The sequence below is a fragment of the Vicia villosa genome, linkage group LG3, assembly GCF_029867415.1.
Source record: "Vicia villosa cultivar HV-30 ecotype Madison, WI linkage group LG3, Vvil1.0, whole genome shotgun sequence".
Taxonomy (NCBI): Eukaryota; Viridiplantae; Streptophyta; class Magnoliopsida; order Fabales; family Fabaceae; genus Vicia; species Vicia villosa.
In genome coordinates this window covers 58,020,199-58,043,221 of record NC_081182.1, presented here as the reverse complement: position 1 = coordinate 58,043,221, position 23,023 = coordinate 58,020,199, and the positions used below count along the sequence as shown (strand labels likewise).

The 23,023-nt window shown below is 41.5% G+C and overlaps 2 protein-coding genes across 2 annotated transcripts; both read right to left on the bottom strand.

Annotated features, from left to right (window-relative positions):
• Positions 1-7,455: 7,455 nt before the first annotated feature.
• On the bottom strand, positions 7,456-19,781 carry LOC131658137 (uncharacterized). The gene is made up of 3 exons (XM_058927467.1): positions 19,574-19,781; positions 17,647-19,006; positions 7,456-7,510 (listed from the first exon to the last, which is right to left on the bottom strand). Exons 1-3 carry the CDS (start codon positions 19,779-19,781, stop codon positions 7,456-7,458), a joined length of 1,623 nt encoding a protein of 540 aa, XP_058783450.1.
• A 490-nt stretch (positions 19,782-20,271) lies between these two features.
• Positions 20,272-21,834, bottom strand: LOC131658136 (uncharacterized). Its single transcript, XM_058927466.1, has one exon. It carries the CDS (start codon positions 21,832-21,834, stop codon positions 20,272-20,274), a length of 1,563 nt encoding a protein of 520 aa, XP_058783449.1.
• Between the last annotated feature and the right edge of the window lie 1,189 nt (positions 21,835-23,023).

Sequence of the window (23,023 nt, the reverse complement as noted above, 5' to 3'; positions counted from 1 at the left end):
TGAAAGTGAGATTGTATCTCTAAGGATTTTGGATTCGAGATTGCCGAGAACATCGAGTAGTTGTGAAATCATTTGGGTCATTGTGGATAGGTTGACGAAACGTGCTTATTTTATTCCAGTGAGGATGAATTATTGGAAGGAGAGAATTGCTAAGTTTTATATCGAGAGAATTGTGTATTGCATGGTATTCCATTCGGGTATTGGAATGACATCTTTTGGAGCTTTGTATGATCGAAGGCGTGAAACGCTATTTGTTTCGGTGTTGAGATGGCTGTGTCGAATGAATTTTCGAGGACGAAAATCTTTTAAGTGGGGGAGAGTTGTAACAACCCAATTTTTATTAGTATTTATTTTACTATTATTTATTTAATTAATTGGTGTGTTAATTATTTATTTAATTATTTGCTGTGTTAATTATTTATTTAATTATTATGTGATATAATGATTAATTTAATTAACTAACCTTGTTTGTAATTGTGTTTAATTGGTTAATTGAGATAAGTGAATTATATTAATTAATTTGGTGCGTATATTTGTGTCTATTTAATTATTGGTGTTATTTGATTTAGTAACTAAAATAGAAATAATAAATAGTATATAATTTATTGGGGCTTAATTATTGATGTTGGAAGTAAATAGGGGGGGTGTTATATTTAGGCCCATATAGAATAGTTATAAATGTGAGAATGAGGGAATGACATAAGTTCATATTCATTTCTCCTCATTTCTCACGGCTAGACAAGAAGAGGAAAGAAAAGAGGAAAAAGAGGAAGAAAGGGGAAGAACAAGGAAGAGGAACTAGGGTTTGGAGGAGAAATTAAAGAGGTAAGGGGGAGAATCCTTATTATTATGGGTTAGTATAATTGGGTCAATGGGTAGATTAACATGATTTAGGAATTTTGTTATTCATTTATTTTTAGGTTTTGACATGTTTAGAGTGAAACCCCTAAATTCCCATGGTTCTATATGTTTTTTTTTATGCTGTCTTACATCTACTGTTGCGGATATATATACTTGTGGTGGAAAAGTAGTGTTTGTATTGATACTATGTTTTGTTTATTATATTGTAGCAATAAGATAGAAAATGAAATATATATATATATATATTTTTCTCCTGTTCCTGTTCCGTAGCGCAAGAAACAAGTATAATATTAACTTATATTACTGTAGCGCACCAATAAGAATAAGTACTGTCATGTTCTACTGTAGCGAGAAAACAAAAGAAAAGTATAATATAATTCAAATAATCCAATTAGATCGAATAGCGGAATTAAGCGGTATAATTACTTATCCGGAATTTGATGAAAATTTACGTGGTAGCTAAGTTTAATTAGTAGATTAACATGGTGATGTTATTTTGTTGAAATTGTGATTTTTACGAATCGACCGAAATTGTGTTTTATTTAAATATTCTTTATAAATAAATTTTAACAATTTAATAGAGTTGTCAATAGAGTTATTAAAGTTGTCAATAGAGTTGTTAGAGTTGACAATAAAGTTGTTAGAGTTGTTTTGAATTATTAAGAGTCATACTTTTGTTGTTTCCAGTAATTCTGACATGTTTAGAGTTGTCAGTGTATAATGTCGGTGTTTGCTTTTCATTGGAACTTTAACAATTCATATATTTTAAACCGTAACTCCGTTTGAGTTTCCGTTCAAGGCGTTAGAAAGCTAGCACGATATTCTTTTCAATGAAAATGGTCTTAAGCAATAGAATACTAGAAAGTGGAAATGTAATAGAAATAGAATTGAATTGAAATTAATATAGTGTGATTATTAATTGGTTGATTAAATTAATAGTTGAATTAATTTCAATGTGTTCAATTGATTAGCGTATAATTGGAATTGAATTGATTATGCGGTTTGTCAGTAATTACGGTATTTTGAGGATTTGTCCGTAATTGTGTTTTGTCTTGAATATGTATGTTGAGAAATATATATTTCCATGCCAATGATGTTGTGCTAATATTGATTCTCTGTGAGTAGTTGGTTAATATTAATTCTAATGATTAATTGCTTGATGTTGAAAGTGTGTGTTCATGTATAATTGGCAAAATGAGAATTAAAATGAGATAGTGTGGTTACTAGTGTTAATTTGATTGTGTGAATCGTAATTGATTAATTGGCCTCTTGTATGTGAATGATGTGTGTGTTGTGAATGTTGTGTACAATTGGTGGATAATTCATAGGGTTGAGTTATTGTGATATGCGGAAATTTAAGATGGTAGAGATGATCTTAATTGCATATATTTGTAACATTGTACATACATTCATATCATAGTGTGCCTTGAAACACAGGTGAATTTGCTTTGAAACACAAGCGGGCTTGGATTCTAGAGCGAATCGGAAGCCGTAAACTATATGTTTACAATTGGTGGACTTTGGTCTTGTCCGGATCGGAAGTGTGGCTTAGATTCTCGAGTTATGAATCGGAGGCCGGTGAAACTCAGAATTTCACATTGGTACCACATGCATAGTGTCACATGTTTCATTGAGTCACATTAGAGTTATGTGATAGTTGCTTATGTGCATTATGTTGTTATGATGTGTGCATGAATGTGATAATTGATTATGTGCATTATGTTGTTGTGATAAGTGTACGAGTGAACAATTGATTATGTGCATTGATGTTATGATGCTATGTGTATGAGTTTGGTAATTGATTATGTACACTTGGTGTTGTAGTGATAATTGTATTAGTTGATAATTGAGAAGGGGTGATGTTTGAATACGTAATTGGTTAAATGCGAGAATATGTGATAATTATGGCTATGTGTATAATTGAGAATATAGTATTGAGATATTATACTCTTATACTTGGTGTATGCTTAATATATGTGAATTATGATTAGTATTAATTTCATGATTAGGCAAGTGTAATGCATTCCTATAATTGTTGATTTAACCATTGTATCTCATTATACTTTCTTCATAATGGTTCGTATTCTCACCCTTCTGTTTTAATGTTGCCCTCGTTTGGCGACATGCAGGTTTGACGATTAGTAGCTGGCGTGTGATCTAGTCGGAGTTTCTTCCGAGTTGCTTGGTAATTAAGTAGCGAGTCAATGCTCTGGTCATGTAACACTGGGTAGCTTAGACGTTGAACTCATGTTCTATTTGTTTATGCATTTTGTTATAACTTGCGAACATGTTTAATTAGTTACTTGTTGTTGAGAGGCCTTAAGCCAAATATTATGATCATGGTATGGGACATGTATCATTTATATGAAACACATGAGTATCACTTTCCGCTGTTAATGCATATTCTGGATGAATTATGATTATATGTAAGGTGTTATTTGAAATGACTAGGTGTATTGTATTTTGTGGATAAATGCTGTCGGTTTTAAAAGCTTTTCAATTTTTTTGAAAACGTCAATGTGACGCCCTTTGAGTTATATGCATGCTTATTCTCTGATTATATGCTTATTATTTTATGGGGTAAAAAGGGGTGTTACATTAGTGGTATCAGAGCCTGGTCGACCAGTTGGTCAAGGTTATTAATGTATTTTATCCCGTTGTATTAGATTTGTGTATCTGACACGATCGATATTGTTTTGTCTGTTTGGTCGTTGGATGTCTTAGGACAATGGCTGCAGGAAGGACTGTTAACATTAATGTTGAGGCAATGATGAGGTGGACTGGTGCGATTGGACAAGCGCCACAAGAGAGTGCCGGTTATGGAGGAAAGGATGAGTTTCGTGCTTTTGGAGATTTCCGAAGGTGCAACCCGCCGATCTTTGAAGGAGGGTATGGACCGGACGAAGCGCACGCATGGATGAGAGAAATTGAGAAGATCTTTCAAGTCGTGAGTTGTACTGATGTACAGAAGGTACAGTTTGGTACTCACATGCTGACAAAAGAAGCTGACGTTTGGTGGAGTAATACTATACGGAGATTTGAAATAGAAGGTATTGAAGTTACTTGGACTCTTTTCCGTGAGGCATTTTTGGGAAACTATTTTCCAGAAGATGTACGTGGAAAGAAAGAAGTGAGGTTTCTACAGTTGAAACGAGAAGGAGAACAGTTCCGTGAGAAATCGTATGATGACATGAGGGAACAATCTGGTCTTGGCAAGAAGCCAAGTGGGGGAGGAGCTTCTACTCTGATTAAGTGCTACAGGTGTGGCGAGACGGGTCACAAAACTGTTGATTGTGGAGTTGGTTCGAGTAGGATTTGCTACAGTTGTAGTGAGCAAGGACACAATTGTGCCATGTGCGATAAGCCAAAGAAGGATCAAGCGAAAGGAAAAGTGTTTGCGTTGTCTGGTGCTGAGACTACTTCTAAAGATAAGTTAATCTGAGGTACGTGCTTTATTATTGATAATGGTGCAACGCGTTATTTTATTCTTGGATTGTGCTATAAGATTGGATCATGTTTTATCTGTTATGCATGGAAGTGTAGTTATTGATACAACTGTTGTGGCTTTGTTTCTATTTCTTTACGTGTTTGAATTATCGTTGAGCATCTTTGGTAGATATTTTGAGAATTCATTTAGGTTGTTTTCCGTTAGACCAAGTTGATGAATTTTGGTATGAATTGTTTGGAGTTGAATCAAGTGATTGTAACTTTAAGGGGGGATTGTGGATCTCGATGTTGTAAGTGACTTCGAGTGTAAGTTCTGAAGGAACACTATTATAGTTTAGTAACGATGGTTTATGTTTCATTATGATTGTCGACTGTCTATTGACAAATTGAGGACCTAATCACCCTTAATCTATTGTTGATAGAAGACGAGATCGTATTGGACAAGATAGACTTGTCTTACTAACTTGGTAGCGTGTAAAGCGACTAAGGAGAATTTGAAGAGTCGATTTGAGGAGTTGTTTGAGAAGAGGTTCAATTGACTGAGTGTACAGTCATAGAGTCGCGCCTGTTTTGTCAATTAAGAAGAAAGAAGGTTCTATGAGGTAATGTTTCTTGGAGACATTTGATCCTATGAGTGAGATGATCACGCTGAGAATTTAAGGATTGTGTTATCAGTATTGAAAGAGAAGAAGTTATATGCGAAGATTTCTATATGTGAGTTTTGGTTGAAGGAAGTGAGTTTCCTTGGATATGTGATTTCGAGCTGAGGTGTGTTGATGCAAATATTGATAAGTGGTAGTTTATGCTTCAAGGTAACTGAGAATTCGCGAGAGGAATTATTCGACGTATGAATGGGATTTATCCGCCGTTGTGTTTGTTTTGAAACCTAAGAGGCATTATTAGTTGGGCCTGAGATTTGATATGTATAGTGACCACAAGCATTTGAATTATCAGTAGATATGAGGCAAAGAAGATGGTTAGAATTTTTAAAAAATTATGATTTTGGTTTGGACTACCATCCTGGAAAAGTGAATGTTGTAACCGATGCATTGAGTAGGAAATCATTACATAAGTTTATGTTGGGGATTCAAGAATTGGAAATTGTTGGAACAATTTAGAGATTTGAGTTTAGTTTGTGAAGAGACGTCTTCTTGTGTTAAGCTTAGTATGTTGAAGCTCATTTGTGATATTCTTAACGAGATTAGAGAGAGTCGGAAATTGGATTTGCGATTGGTTGACAAGAGGGTATTGATTAATCAAGAAAAAGGTAATAACTTTCGGATTGACGAGATTAGGGTCATGAGATGTCGGGATCGAGTTTGTATTCCGGATGTCTTGAATTTGGAAAAGGAGAATTTTGGATGAAGGACGTCGTAATGGTTTGAGTATTCATCATGGTGTTAATAAATGTATCAAAATTTGAGGAAATGTTTAGTGGTAAAGTATGAAGGGGAATATAGAGGAATTGTGTATTTGAGTTGGACTTGTCAAAACCGTTTTGTTCGGTGCAACAGTTATCCAATTCGAGTGAAAGTGAGATTGTATCTCTAAGGATTTTGGATTCGAGATTGCCGAGAACATCGAGTAGTTGTGAAATCATTTGGGTCATTGTGGATAGGTTGACGAAACGTGCTTATTTTATTCCAGTGAGGATGAATTATTGGAAGGAGAGAATTGCTAAGTTTTATATCGAGAGAATTGTGTATTGCATGGTATTCCATTCGGGTATTGGAATGACATCTTTTGGAGCTTTGTATGATCGAAGGCGTGAAACGCTATTTGTTTCGGTGTTGAGATGGCTGTGTCGAATGAATTTTCGAGGACGATGTCGCTACCGCGAAAATTAACAGAGTCGCCACTAACATATTTATCCTGAAAAGGAAGGGAATGCCAGCAAACCACAAAACAAAACAACGGTCTCACGACCAGAGAAAAGGGTAAGGGAGTCGGTTACGCGAGGGGAAGGTATTAGCACCCCACGCGCCCATCGTACTCGATGGTATCCACGCCTGTGTCTAAAACTATGGGTGTGTAACAAATCTACGCTAATCTGGACTAAAATGAATGCAGAATGTAGGGAAAAGAAAGGATTGTGCTCGCACGGGCCCTACCCCGCTGCCTACGTATCTGTTTTGCAGAATCAGAGCTACCGTAGCTCGGCTAACTAATTTCTGTTTGTTTTGTGTTTTTTAGGTGAACGAGTTACATTCACACTCCGCTGCTCGACCTTTGGAGACTTATGCTGGGAATGGAGCGGAAATAACAAGCTCTTAAGAAAAGAAAATCAAAGAGTGTGGTTTGTGTTTTAAAGAATGCATGAGGAAGACCTAAGCTAAGGGGGAAAGCTTGCTACCTAATGTTATCATACAAAGGGTACAAGTCTAAACTAAGCTATCAACCTACGAGGGAAAAGGGAAGCAAACAATAATATCACACAAACGAGCATCCGCTCGTAAAGCAAACAAACCAACGGTACTGACCGAGTGGTAGAAAAGCGGTCCCGCCATAGCCAAGGGGAGCAGCTCAACCCAAGTCAACCAAGCATTAGACCTCGCGACAATGATCGAGCCATAGACAAGAGGGCGGACCCCTCTCAGCAACCAAGCCGTCACGGATCATAAAGGAAAACGGTGCGTGCGTACACCGAGCATCAACGTCGAGCGACGCGAGCTATAGGAAAGGCGGGGGTCCGGCTACATGAACCCTTTACCTGACATACTAGATAACAAGATCTTTTGCACGTTTGGAAGCAAGCAGTGCGAGGCGTGCGCCTACCAAACAGACTCGATGAGACTAGGCGGGGGTTGATTACGAACCCTTGACCGCATGCCTTCCATGAGGACTTAACGGAGTGCCATATAGGACTTATTACACCGTGACTCCCTGCCGCAAAGCACAAATATAAACACACCAACAAAAACAGAGCCTCTTTCGAGGACTTGGCCAGATGCATGTCTAGGTCCTACTTCTCATGTTATTGGATGATGCGGTAAAGCGATAAAATGCGAGAAAATAAAATGAAACGGGATCAATACCAAATGGATGATGATCCGTAAACTATAGCGAAGCAAAGCGAAGAAAGTAGAATCCCGCAAGCGAGCTAGCAAAGCAAAAGCGAATAGTCAGCACACCGATTCAGCACACCGATTAGCCACAAAGCACACAAATGTCGACTCGTATGTCGAGCACAATCACAATACACCTGCAAGAGGAACAAGCAAACCAAACAAGCAGATATAAAGTAATACAGGCGTGTCTCCAGGATGAGAGCACGACACGAGTAAATGAGATAGAATTGTATTCCGCAAGTGAAGCGGAACACTCAAGCAATGAGTATCAATCGGCGACCGTCCAAACGCCTTGCACACTAGCACACAGGTCAGAGATAACAAATATCGCAATCGGAATTGCGTTATTACCATAAAGCGAAAAGAAACGGACAAGTTATGTAAATGTAAGATAAACGATCAACATGAAAAGGAAAAACAAACATGGAGAACTTAACAAACAATCAATATCAATCATCTCATGAGATATCACGTTTCACAAGCTTTCCAACGATATAAAGAACGCACAAATCGGAGTTACGAGTGAAAAGATACGAAAGTTTGAAGTTAGAAAATAAAATATGGAAAAAACACTCAGGAACCGGTTCCTGCATAGGACAACCCGGTTCCCCATACAAAAAACCAGAGAATGAACATTTCAGAAAACTGGGAACCGGTTCCCACCTAGGGACAACCCGGTTCCTGGTACAAAAACACAGAGAATGAGAAAATAAGCAAGCTGGGAACCGGTTCCCACCTAGGGACAACCCGGTTCCCCATACAAAAAACCAGAGAACACAAAAATTAGCAAGCCAGGAACCGGTTCCCACCTAGGGACAACCCGGTTCCTGGTACTAAAAACCAGAGAATCAGCATTTTTGGATAGAGTGGGAACCGGTTCCCGCCTGGGACAACCCGGTTCCTGGCGTGTAAAAACAGATTTTTAAGCATTTTAAAGGCCTTGGAGCCATTCGCACTCAATCCAAAACGTACCAATTAAGCACAAGCAAACATCAACAACACAATTTACATGCATCCACACATCAAATAATCCACGTGTTAACAATTATGCTAAGTGCGACTCGTCAAATAGAGCAAATATCAAGCAACATTGCATCACATGCATTTATACAAACACGTGGAGTACATCACAAGCAACACAAACTATCAACAACAATTATGCACACAAAGTCAACAACAAATTACGGATCCGAACACGAACAACACAATTCATCATCAACGGATATCAATCATATTCAATCAACATCAAATCCAATCACAATTTACATGAACACGATCAATTCGGACAAAAATACGCAAATTCACCGATCAATCATTATCAATCATCCATAAATCAAGAACAAGCATGAAGAAAACACGATAAGCGATGAAGAAAACACGCCCGTTTGAATGACGAGAAACGTCAATTCATCTGGTGCGACTACGCAGAATTTTGTGAGTACCGCTCAAAAAACTCGATAAAACTCTATCTTCGGCTCAAAATCTGAACAAGCATGTGTGACGAAGAAACGAAGCTACCGAAATTTCTGAGAAAATGCCGCTGGAATGGACTTCATACGATAAAAATCGAAGAAGTTATGAATTTTCAAACTAGGTGCGACATACTCGAAAACACACTTTTCACTGAAAAATCAAGGCGTTCTTCAAAATGCTGGGAATTTTTGGTGCATAATTGGTCTTCGGTCCGAACATATAAAATCTTGGTAATGATAGTACGGAGCTCCAGTTAAATTTTCAAGCGAATCCGACGAGCGGATTGTGAGATATGAATTTTTTATTGTCCGAAAACCCTACATTCAGCACCGTTTTTCACTGCGAAACCTCAAGTAATTTGCAAATTTGACAACCTTCTTCAAAGAATTAGCTTCCGAGCCGAACACGAAAGTTGTAGACATCGTCGAAATAGTCAAGATAGCGCGGGAACTAAGCTCATATCACCTTCCAAATATGACTTGCGAATTTTTTCTCGTATTTCCACTGTTTAAACCATTTTTCACGCCTTTCTTCTTAAACCCATGAAAACTCTTTATTATTTTTCTTCAATTTTGAAATGACGAAATAAACGTCATTATTAACTTATAGCTCAAATAAAGAGGGCAAATTTTGGGGTGCAACAGCTGCCCCTATTCAAACTTCTTGAACCTGACGAGCGAGAAACGAAAGTTTCGAATCGTTGAGGTGGAAGGAGATTGAATACCAGAATGAACTCGAAAATTTGCGCTCTTGATCAATAGAAGATTCCATCTTGTAACAAGAAAGAAATGTACCACCCCGCAAGCGAGGAGAAAAAACTTCAATTGATCTGGATAATAAATATGCTCCAACTTGTGAAAAAGGAGGAACAGGCACCCACAGGAAGGGGAAAACACTTCAAATGACCTGGGCATCAAGAGAAGGAACATCTCGAATGATCTGAGTATCAGACGTAGCAAATGTCTCCGAACATGCATCGGGATAGATGTCTTAGGTCGATCTGGGAATCGAAGGAGATACATCGGTTGATCTGAATATCAACGGGTAATAAGTATCTCTGATATGGGAATCTGGGCAGACATCTCTTCTGATGCAATTAAATCATCAGGTAGATATTCCTACTAATCTGGGAATTAGTGGCTAGCTCCTTCGTAAGACCACGGGGATCCGGAGGCGATTCCTTCAACTGAACTGGAAATCAGGATAGGAACAATATCTCTTCCGAACTGTGTACGCCGGGGAAAGAATGCCTTTAAACTGATCTAGACATGATGCTAGAAAATAAGTAGGACAATCTTCATCTGAAGGACAAAGTCGATCAGGCAAACATCTCCATCTGATCTGATGATATCAGTGGCTTGCTCCTTCGTAAGACCACGGGGATCCGGAGGCGGTTCCTTCAACTAATCTGAATCTGAATATTAGGATAGGAACAGATGTTTCTTCCGAACTGTGTACGCCGGGTAAAGAAAACATCCTCAACTGATGGTTAAGCATCAGGACTGGGCAAACGAATTTCTTCTTCTGAACGAACTAAATCGTCAGGGAGTAGATATTTCCAACTGATCTGATGTATCAGAGGGCTTGCTCCTTCGGAAGATCTTGGGAGATCCGGAGGCGGTTCCTTCAACTGAAAGTCTGATTTATCAGGAATAGGAACAAATATCTTCCACCGATCTGGGGGCATCGGGAATAGGAATGTCTTTGAACTGATCTGAGCTGTGCCAGAAAATCAGTAGAACAATCCTCTTCTGATTCAAAACATCAGGATAAGCGCCTGTAATGACTAGGCGAATGTTGCTCTCTAGGGAGCATTTGAATCTTCATAACTTTCCTGCAGAAAGAAACAGATATGATATGATTTATGCATGATGCATGTATGAATGTTTATAGAATAACGTTCCCGAGAAAGAAGACGTTATACGCTTTTGAGAATGCTATGCAAATGATGCATGATTCGGACGCTGCTTGGGGAAACAGCGGAGGAGCACTGATTTGCTGAAGAAGTCCTGGAGAGAGCATGGAACTCTGCGGGGAGGACAAGATGAGTGACCAGAAGTCACAAATTGCGAGCTGGCAAAGATGGATCAGAAATCTGCTGGAGACGATCAAATCTGGATGCGAGCTCTGCTTGGGGAATGAATCCTGCTTGAGGATAAGAGCATTCCACTGAACTCGGGGAATATCCTGGCGAACCTTGCTGGGGAAGCCAATCTTCGACACACTGGGGATGTGGAGATAAGAGCAAGTCATGAAGATAACTCTGGTGAGGAGTGACAGACTTGCTAGGGGATAAAGTATTCCGCTGGGGAAATCCTCGAAGGATGCAGATTCTGCTGAGGATGCATGCGAACCTCTGCTGAGGAGAGAACTCAGTGGGGAAGATGAATACTTCCGCATATCGATCCGCTAGGGATACGAGAAATCCGCTGGGGATAAGGAACTTAGCATAAGAACCTTTTGTTAAGACAACTCCACTGGGGCATAAGATGACTCTTGTGGGGAAAATAGGTCACCCTGTTAGGGAGAGAAGCAGTCCGCTGGGGAATAAGATGACTCTCCTGGGGAAAACAGGTTAATCTGTTGGGGAGAGAAACGCTCTACTGGGGAGAATGAGGAACTCGGGCAAGGAACCTCATTAAGAGCTTACTAGGGAATCAGATACCATTCAATCATGATTCAACTTGGGGAGAAGATATTCCACCGGGGAATAAGGCTTCTGAAACACGGAGTTTGCATTGAGATGTGCTTTGCTGAGGATATGAAATGAAGAAACCTCCTTCGTGCGCACTCAGCTGGAGAGAATGAGAAAATTTCATTAAGATGCGCTTAGCTGGGGAGTGAGAACCTCCTGTTTGGATAGATCCACCAACGCGCAGACATAGCATACTTGAAAGGATGGTACCTGCGAGGTAAACACATGAAGACACCCCAAGATATAGCATGGCATCTTGGTTACACAAGACTTCGAAGCAAATTCAAGGTTTTTTATCATTTCTAATCATGTATTGTAAAAGCAATGCAGTTTTCATATGCAAAGTTTAACACAAACTCAGGACGTTTTATGCAAACAAAACAGTAAAAGAAAACAGTTGTTTAAGATAGAAAGATCTTTATTAATTGAGAACGAAAGCGCTCGTAAGAAAGGCATACAATTTTCAGAAGTAGTTCCTAGTAAGAGGTAACCACACAATTTTTGAATACAAGAGAAATGGCAATGTGAAACGGATATCCATTAGTTTCGATCCCGCTATCACTTTTATAATCTCGACGTTCTCATCTCCTTGCTTTGGAAGACCGTACTCATTAGGATTGATCACTGCCCGATCTGATAATGTCACCGAACTTGTGGACCCGACGGGGTTTGGTGGGTGCTTTAGGGATTTGAGTTGCCAGGTGCAAACTCAAGAACACGGAGTCTTGCTTATCCCTCGGTCGGGAGCCCTAAACACGACGATTGGAATTGGAGAATGCTTTAGGGATTTGAGTTGCCAGGTGCAAACTCAAGAACACGGAGTCTTGCTTATCCCTCGGTCGGGAGCCCTAAACACGACGATTGGAATTGGAGAATGCTTTAGGGATTTGAGTTGCCAGGTGCAAACTCAAGAACACGGAGTCTTGCTTATCCCTCGGTCGGGAGCCCTAAACACGACGATTGGAATTGGAGAATGCTTTAGGGATTTGAGTTGCCAGGTGCAAACTCAAGAACACGGAGTCTTGCTTATCCCTCGGTCGGGAGCCCTAAGCATGTATGAAGAGTGATTGCCATGGTGGCATGCGAGATGTAGTCGTTCGCTTTTGTCCCTTTTTTGCCTAAGCCGCCCTTTCGGGTTTTCAACTTAGCGGGTATATTTGTTTATTTTTCATTCTTTTGCCTGATTCATTTTCTTTTCTCTTTTTTTTCTTTTCTTCTTTTTTCTCTTTCTTTTTTTCTTCTTTTTTTTATCAGGTCTATGCGAAGTATTTTTTGACTACATCTGCGTTCACAGGGTGCGGAAAGTTCTCGCCATCCATTGTTGCAAGCATCATGGCGCCGCCAGAGAATACTTTCTGCACAACAAAGGGGCCTTCATACGTCGGAGTCCACTTGCCTCGAGGATCGCCTTGAGGGAGAATGATTCTTTTGAGTACCAGATCACCTGGCTTGTAGCTTTGGGGTCGCACCCGCTTGTCAAAAGCTTTCCTCATCTTCTTTTGGTACACCTGACCATGTCCGACGGCCGCTAAGCGTTTTTCATCAATGAGGTTCAACTGATCCATCCGATTTTGTACCCATTCTGACTCGTCAAGCTCGACGTCTTTCATAACCCTCAGGGAAGGAATCTCAACTTCAACAGGCAATACCGCTTCCATGCCATAAACAAGTGAGAAAGGAGTTGCCCCAGTCGATGTACGCACAGAGGTACGATAACCATGCAAAGCGAAAGGTAACATCTCGTGCCAATCTCGGTACGTCACTACCATCTTCTGCACAATCTTCTTAATGTTTTTGTTGGCCGCTTCAACAACGCCATTCATCTTTGGACGATACGGAGAAGAATTGTGATGCTTAATCTTGAAGGACTCACAAAGCTCCTTCATCATCTTGTTATTGAGATTCGATCCATTATCAGTAATGATCTTCTCAGGAATCCCATAACGACAGATTATATTATGCTTGATAAAGCGAGTAATCACTTGCTTGGTGACATTCGCATAAGATGCGGCTTCAACCCACTTGGTGAAGTAATCGATGGCAACCAAAATGAAGCGATGCCCATTAGAAGCAGTAGGCTTAATCTCTCCAATCATATCAATGCCCCACATTGCAAAAGGCCACGGAGAAGTCAAGACATTCAACGGCACAGGCGGCACGTGCACTTTGTCAGCATAAATCTGGCACTTGTGACAAATTCTGACATGGTTATGACAATCAGTTTCCATAGTGGACCAATAATAACCAGCCCTCAAGATCTTCTTAGCCATTGTATGCCCACTTGAATGGGTACCAAACTCGCCTTCGTGCATTTCCTCTATGATTTTCGAAGCTTCTTCCTTCACAACACATCGGAGCAACACACCGTCATGATGCCTCTTGTACAATACACCACCGTTGAGGTAAAACTTAGCTGCAAACCTTCTCAGAAACTTCTTATCAGTCACCGACGCTTCGGGAGGATACTCTTGAGTTTCGAGGAACTTTTTTATATCATGATACCAGGGATTTCCATCCAGTTCAACATCAGCCTCAAAGCAGAATGCCGGCTCATCCAACCTATTGATGGTGATGTTAGGCGCTTCATTGGCCCATTTCACTTTGAACATGGAAACCAAGGTAGCGAGAGCATCAGCAAGATTGTTCTCTTCTCTAGAAATATGCTCGAATGTGATCTCATCAAAATACGGAATGAGTCTCATCACATGCTCCTTGTACGGAATCAGATTCTGATGGCGAGTTTCCCAATCTCCATTGATCTGGCTAATGACAAGATTGGAATCCCCATAAACTTTCAAGTACTTGATTCGCAAATCAATCGCAGCTTCGATACCATAAATGCAGGCTTCATATTCAGCCATGTTATTAGTGCAATCAAAACAGATTCTGGCTGTAAATGGAATATGAAAACCTGAAGGAGAAGTAATTACAGCTCCAACACCATTCCCGAGTGCATTAGAGGCACCATCGAACACGAGCGTCCATCGCGATCCTGGTTCGGGTCCTTCCTCTGGTCCGGAAATGTTACAATCTCTGATATACAGAACATCCTCATCGGGGAACTCAAACTTCATCGGTTCATAATCTTCGACCGGCTGATGCGCAAGATAATCCGCCAACACACTACCTTTGATAGCTTTCTGGGCAGTATACTGGATATCATATTCAGTCAAAATCATTTGCCACCTGGCCACTCTTCCGGAAAGAGCGGGCTTCTCAAAGACATACTTAATAGGATCCATCTTGGAAATTAGTAAGGTGGTGTGAACCAACATATACTGCCTCAGCCGGCGAGCAGCCCACACCAAAGCACAGCAAGTTTTCTCGAGCAGTGAGTATCGGGATTCACAGTCGGTAAACTTTTTGCTAAGGTAGTATATTGCATGCTCTTTTCCGCCAGACTCGTCATGTTGACCCAGCACACATCCCATTGAATTTTCAAGAACTGTGAGGTACATAATCAAAGGCCTTCCTGGAACTGGAGGCATTAGTATCGGAGGTTCCTGCAGATACTCTTTCACTTTTTCGAATGCTTTTTGACAATCGTTATTCCACCTGGCCGTCTGATCTTTTCTTAGTAATTTGAATATTGGTTCACAAGTGGCCGTAAGATGAGAGATGAATCTAGCAATGTAGTTCAATCTCCCTAAGAAACCACGAACCTCTTTTTCTGTCCTCGGCTCAGGCATCTCTTGTATAGCTTTTATTTTCGCAGGATCGACCTCAATACCTTTCCCACTAACAACAAAGCCCAACAACTTTCCGGATCGCACTCCGAAAGTGCATTTGTTCGGATTCAACCTCAGTCTGAATTCCCGAAGCCTTTCAAACAACTTCTGCAAGTGAACCAAGTGCTCTTCTTCAGTGTGAGACTTTGCAATCATGTCGTCAACATACACTTCAATCTCTTTGTGAATCATGTCGTGAAAAAGAGTCACCATGGCGCGCTGATACGTTGCCCCTGCGTTTTTCAACCCAAAAGGCATGACTTTATAGCAGAAAGTTCCCCACGGTGTGATAAACGTTGTTTTCTCCATGTCTTCTGGTGCCATCTTGATCTGATTGTACCCAGAGAAACCATCCATGAAGGAAAACACTTTGAAAGGAGCAGTATTATCCACCAACACATCAATGTGAGGAAGAGGAAAATCATCCTTTGGACTCGCCCTATTAAGATCTCTGTAGTCCACACACATCCTGACCTTTCCGTCCTTCTTAGGCACAGGAACAATATTCGCAACCCATGGCGGGTAATTCACAACTTGCAGAAAGCCAGCATCAAATTGTTTCTCAACCTCTTTCTTAATCTTCTCAGACATATCTGGGCGAGTCCTTCGAAGCTTCTGTTTGACAGGAGGACTATCTTCCTTGAGAGGTAGAAGATGTACTACAATATCTGTATCGAGACCAGGCATATCCTCATAGGACCAAGCAAAGATGTCCGCATACTCTTTCAACATAACAATAAGCCTCTGCTTCACACTATTCTCAAGCGCAGCCCCTATCTTGACTTCTCGGACCTGCTCTTTAGTACCAACATTTACCATCTCGATTACCTCTTGATGCGGCTGAATCGCTTTCTTTTCCTGTTTCAACAATCTAGCCAACTCGTCGGGAAGATCACAATCTTCATAAGCTTCCTCCTCGGCTTGGTAGATCGGATTGTCAAAATCATAATAAGCAATAGCGGAACTGTTACCAATGAAATCCGTGGTAGTGGAACATCTGCATGATTGATGCTTTTATTTTAGTTTTATTTTTATTAAGCTATGTGCAAGTGTGTGCAAAAAAAACATTGCCATTTAAAGGAAAAAGTTAAAAAGAAAGACAAAGAGCAAAACATTTGAATGCAAAAACGTCCTTTTATTTCATGATTAACTTTGAAAATGCGAACTGCATGGCCCTACAAATGATTCACTACGCCTTGGGCAGAGCATAGGAATTATGTCATGATAAGAAAAGTAAAAACAAGAAATTTACTCCTGAGCTTGTGTGACTTGAATGACATCTTCAATTGTCCAGTTGCGAGGCATCTCCCCAGGAATACTTGGACGAATCCAGCTATCAAAATCACAGTCACTATCCACCTCTTCACCATTGACAATGGCATTAACCTGACCATCTCGAATGACACCCCCACTCACAAACTTGATCGGGCTAAGGATATCAGGCTTGGGCGATGCATTCTGCTTCCCCGGATTGAAACCGAGACCATTCTTGTCAAATTTGGGACGCACGTCAATTACTTGCCCCCAACCTTCCACTCTTCCAGTCTCAACAACAACCTGAGCGTCTTTCAGAGAAGACATAATCGTTTCTGGCTTCGTTATCTCATAAGGAGGAGTTCTCACAGCATTTACAGCTTCAAACGCTTGGAATGGCGTCTCATGTATTTCACCTTCGATCTCCACATACCGGAAAGAAGACAAGTGACTCACGATATAATCTTCTTCACCACAAACCATCACCACTTTACCGTCAACCGGATACTTCAACTTCTGATGAAGAGTGGATGTCACAGCACCAGCCTTGTGAATCCACGGTCGTCCCAACAGACAACAGTAAGCAGGTTGAATATCCATCACATAAAAGGTTGTAGTAAAGATCTGAGGACCAATCTGGATTGGTAGATCTACCTCTCCGAAAACAGACCTCCTTGAACCATCAAAGGCGCGCACTACCAACTCACTAGGCCTTAACTCCACACCGGCATAGTCAATTCTCATTAGAGCTGATTTGGGAAGCACGTTCAAAGAAGACCCAGTATCAACCAAAACACGGGACAAAGTCGTCCCCTTACACTCAATCGAAATATGCAAAGCCTTGTTATGGTTTCTCCCTTCTGGAGGAAGATCATAATCCGTAAATCCCAAACCGTTCCCAGCGGAGATATTATTGGCTACCGCCTCTAGCTGATTCACAGATATTTCATGCGGGACGTAAGCACCATTCAGAATTCGCAAGAGAGCATCTCTATGACCTTCTGAACACATCAGCAGTTGCAAGATGGAAATCTTTGACTGGGTCTGACCCAACTGCTCAACAACTTTGTAATCAGACTTCCTGATGATTCTCAATAATTCCTCCACATCCTTGGAAGACACGGCACTATCAGGTGCCCCACTCTGAATCGGAGAGTTCTGGACATCGGGCACTACTTGTTTTCCTTTGGCCTTAGCCAAAGCATCTGCATTGTTTTGAACAAGCTGAGGGGAGAACACCCTACCACTGCGAGTGATCCTACCAGTACCGGCGAAGTTATCAGTGTTTGCAACTGAGGCCTCAACAAACTTCTCTTTAGATGGCTCGCCTTCTTCCTTCGTGCCATAGTAATATACGTCTGAACCATAATGCCAAGGGATGGCCTTCTCACTCTCATATGGAATAGGCCCTGGCACAGTAATCATCAAAGCCGTTGGTTGTTCCCCATACGGGATACTGACAGGTATCTGAATAGGCACCTGGATACATATTGGAACAACTGGATCATAAGGAATTGAGATCACAGACACTTCACCATCCTTACTCTTCGCACCTCTCAACCTTCGATAGAACTGAAGAAGACCCTCATCAATCAGCTTTTGTACCATACCTTTCAAATCAGCACAACCTTCAGGTTGACTTTTGCAATTCTCACAATCAACACCACAGCCCGGGAAGATACCGCTATTAATCAGATGTTGCTTCACAGATACAAGAGGAAAATTCAAACAGCTCACTTCAGATACAACCCTTATCTCTTCACTCTCAATGGCATTCACACCCGAACCTCCGTGAGTAGGCATCGGATTATTGACAATATTGGGTGTAGGAGTGAACTGAATAATCTTTTGGTCCAACAAATCTTGGACTTTGTTCTTTAACGCAATAGACCTCTCGGTATCATGCCCAGCAGCACCTGAATGAAAAGCACATCGTGCATTCGCATTGTAATTCGGAGATTGTGTGTCCGGAGCATTCGGAGCATCTCTCAAAGTAATCTTTTCAATCTTAAGCAAATGTTGCAGCACCTGAGCATAGGTCATAGGAATCGGATCAATCTTTCTGTGAGGCCTAGTCCTGGGAGGATAGCGATCATTACTGGAACGCTGTCCCTGCTGATGTTGTTGTTGTGGTACTGGGATCATGACAGCATTGACATGTGAATTATTTCTCCCTGAACCTCTTCTTCCATATATGGCATCTGCATTGCCTTCTTTCCTTCTAGCATAACCTTCAGTTTGCTTCTTACCACCCGCAGAATTAGAAGAAGCTCCCAACTGAATTTTCCCCATCTTTAGACCCATCTCGACACGCTCGCCATATCTCACCATTTCAGAAAAGTTTGCTGAAGCACTACAAGCCAAGTAGTAGTGTCCAGACAAAGTACTGGTAAACATGTCAATCATCTCACGTTCAGTCATTGGTGGCTGAACCCTCGCAGCTAACTCACGCCATTTCTGAGCATACTCCTTGAAGGAATCTTTAGGACCTTGAACCAAACTCTGAAGTTGAGTTCAATTCGGCGCCATGTCAACATTATACTGATAATGCTTAATGAAAGCCTCCACAAGATCTCTCCAGGAATGGATATGAGTACGCTCCAGCTGAACATACCACTCCAAAGAAGCCCCAGCAAGACTATCCTGGAAGAAGTGCATCAGGAAACCTTCATCCTCGGAGTATACCGACATCTTTCGATAATACGCCTTAACATGAGTCATAGGACAAGTCGCCCCATTGTACTTGTCAAAAGATGGAACTTTGAATTTTGGCGGGATCCTCACACCAGGAACCAACCCCAAGTTATTGATATCCATGCCTAACACCCCTTTGCCTTCAACAGCTCTGAGACGTTCTTCAATCAGACGATACCTTTCAACTTCATCATGCGCACCCTCAGCACTGTGCCTTGATAGCTGATCAAAGTTCTCAACATCGAAATCCAGATTACCACGGTTCTGAGTATCTCTCCTTCCCAACAGACGAGACGGAGGTGGAGGTGGAAACCCCTGATGCTGATTGAAAGGATTATAGTGTCCTCCCATACGAGAAAACTCATTCGGATCATGGTGATCATCAATCCTACCAGATACATCATCAAACAGCCGTTGGCGTCCTTCATTCTCATTCCTTCTAGAATTCTCGACGAGAACTCGCAAGTCATCCTGCCCCTTGGTCACATTAGTCAATGCTTCCATAAACTGCGCCATTTGTGCATTCATCTGCTCTGTCAGCTGAGCTCTCATCTCTGCCATCTGTTCTTGAATCTGTTCCATCTGCCTTCTCTGATTGCTCCTAGTCGGATACGGGTGATTAGCCGTCTTAGAACTCCTTCTGGTAACAAAACAGCAAGACATGAGATATAAGACCTGCAAAACCTGCAAATATATGACATGTATGATATATGAATGATATGCATGAAATGTTTGTCAATTTTCAGGTATCCAAGAGTTCATCCCACTCTCAGATAGGACATAGAAACCCTGATACAGAATATATTCGAACAATAATCCACGCACGAGAATAATTCAACAAACTGAGCATATTTCATTCAAACATAACCGAGAATTTGAGTTCATACCAACAAAACACATAACCGTGTCACAAAGTGCTTATAAGGCATACAAAAGAAATCCAGAACATCAAAATGCGACCCCATCCAACAATCCTGGACATGGGCGACAAACATCAAGAATACACATCAAATCAAACCCCTAGACCAAACAAATCCAAACCACAGCAGCACTAGGATCGTCTGACAACAGAATGAGCTCCTCCATCTCCTCTCCGCTGGGACCGGAAGCTTGCAAGCTCTTCTTCAAGTCTAGCTGACTTGGCTTTCTCTTCCATCAACTGTTGTTCTGAATCCTGCATCCTTCTCTTGCTATTGCTTTCGGACCTTCGCAACTTCGCACATTCCTGCTGTTTTCGGTACAAGCTTTCTTCCATCAAGTCATGAGATCGCCTTTGGGCACGTGTCATGCTTGAACCTTCACCTTGCGCATGCTTGAGCTTACGAGCCAATTCCGCCTTTTCGCGATCTTGAAAATACCTCTCCAAGCCAACCTCATTGTCCTTTGCTCTTAGTTTGATGTTGTCCGCTTCAGTTTGAATATAGAGTTCAGCCGCAACGGTATCAGATAAAACCACGGGAGGTTGCTCATACAATGGACATGACCTAGCAAATGGCAACAACAGACTTGCCACTCTTGCTTCAACCCACTTGCGGTAAGGACCCATAGCAATAGGAACTTTCTTGCTCAAAGTATTCTGATCTCTCTTGTGAACTTTGGTCCAAGCATACGCTATCTTTTCTAGCTCCAGAGGATCTTTACCATCAGCAAAGTACACTGATTCAAATGCTTCTACATCATTCTGAGCCCTTTCCATTGCATATCCCAATTGACGATAGGCGAGTGTGGGATTGTAACTAATGCAACCTCTGGTTCCCATGAGAGGAACGTTGGGATATGGACCGCAACTAGTGATGATGTTCCAAATCTTCCCCACACAATAGTTCCACCTGATGTCATAAGATGTGAGGTTAACAATCCTATCTGACCACTTAAGAGAACTCTTCTTGAGCACAAAAGGTCCTCTCACCGGCAAATGCAACATGAACCACTGATACAACAACGGAAGACAAGAACCAACAGCATATCCTCCCTTCTTACTTCTCGAATGGATCGAAAAATAAGCGTCTGCAAGCAACGTTGGTACGGGGTTTTTGTTCATAAAAACACAAATTGCCGCCAAACTCACAAAGTTTTCTCTTGAAGGGAATAAAACAATACCATAAATCATGATAGCAAGCAAGCGACTAAAATCAACCCACTGCTCCTTCTTCGCCGCATCCTCAGCCCTACTGATCAAAAAGCAAAGATAGAAACCAGAAACACCGCCCGATGACTTCCAATTTCTTTCCACCTCCTTTATACCCATGTGAAGAGCTTCAGCTATTTTTTCAAATCTCACAACCTCGGGAACTCGAATGAAAGGTACATCATCAGTGATTCGGATGTTGAGTATGTAAGAAAACTCCTCGAGTGTTGGCACCAGTTGATAATCCTGAAATGTAAAACACCTCAACTGTGAATCATAGAACTGAAACAGGGTGATCAAAGCCATTGGATCGAAAGATGTCTTGAGGATGGAGAGCAAATTGCCATAATCATGATTGAAGTCACGAAGAACCTCCCCTTCCAACCGAGAACTCAAACCAATCAACCCCGAAACATCAATATCCGGAATCTTATAAGCTCTGGTGTGCCTTGTACGCTCCTTGACAGTATCAGTGGGAATGTCCATCTTCAACTTGGGTGAACTCCTGAATATCCCTGAAAATATGACATGCAAATGCTTATTATTATACTTTTTTTTTGCGTTTCTTTTGGAAATAAATATGCTATGATGCAAAGTGGTGGGACTTGTTGCCGCCCACCAGGCATTCTGGACTGCCGGTAACACACATAATACAGAGCCAAAGGTTCGGCCCCCAAATGGTATACCATACGGAACACGGAATGTCAATCTACAGAACCAAAGCCCGTAGTCAACAACACACTGGAACAGAACACAGACTACCACTCGAACAAGAACAGCGGTAACCCTCGAACAAGAACAGCGGTAACCCACGAACAAGAACAGCGGTAACCCACGAACAAGAACAGCGGTAACCCACGAACAAGATCCGAAGTCACCATCAATGTACCTGTTAAGCAATGATTGATTCCCGCCCCACTCACGGGTAAATCTAGGCCAAGGTAGGTCAAAAAAGCCAACAGAGGATCGAATGTAGGCGCTATCATACGATATTGCCTCATTCCACCAAGCTCTGCCCGTGGATACGTGATCAGATCAATCAGGCATACGCCTTCTGTCCGTCACGGCCACTCTATTCCTAGTTCCTATGGTATCACTCATAGCCTGGGTATTGGGCCTTTTACCTCTTGAAACACCCACCCACATATAGAAATCCAGACAGTCCAGAATATGATGCAGAAAAGTAAAAGCGCACATAGAATGCAATGCAAACAGGTAAATATGCAAAGCAGTAAAAACACCCAAAGATAAACACACAAGCGCTAGGATCGACTCGGTGAGTCCGGACCAGCAACAGGTCGAGACGTCCCCAGCAGAGTCGCCAGCTGTCGCTACCCGCGAAAATTAACAGAGTCGCCACTAACATATTTATCCTGAAAAGGAAGGGAATGCCAGCAAACCACAAAACAAAACAACGGTCTCACGACCAGAGAAAAGGGTAAGGGAGTCGGTTACGCGAGGGGAAGGTATTAGCACCCCACGCGCCCATCGTACTCGATGGTATCCACGCCTGTGTCTAAAACTATGGGTGTGTAACAAATCTACGCTAATCTGGACTAAAATGAATGCAGAATGTAGGGAAAAGAAAGGATTGTGCTCGCACGGGCCCTACCCCGCTGCCTACGTATCTGTTTTGCAGAATCAGAGCTACCGTAGCTCGGCTAACTAATTTCTG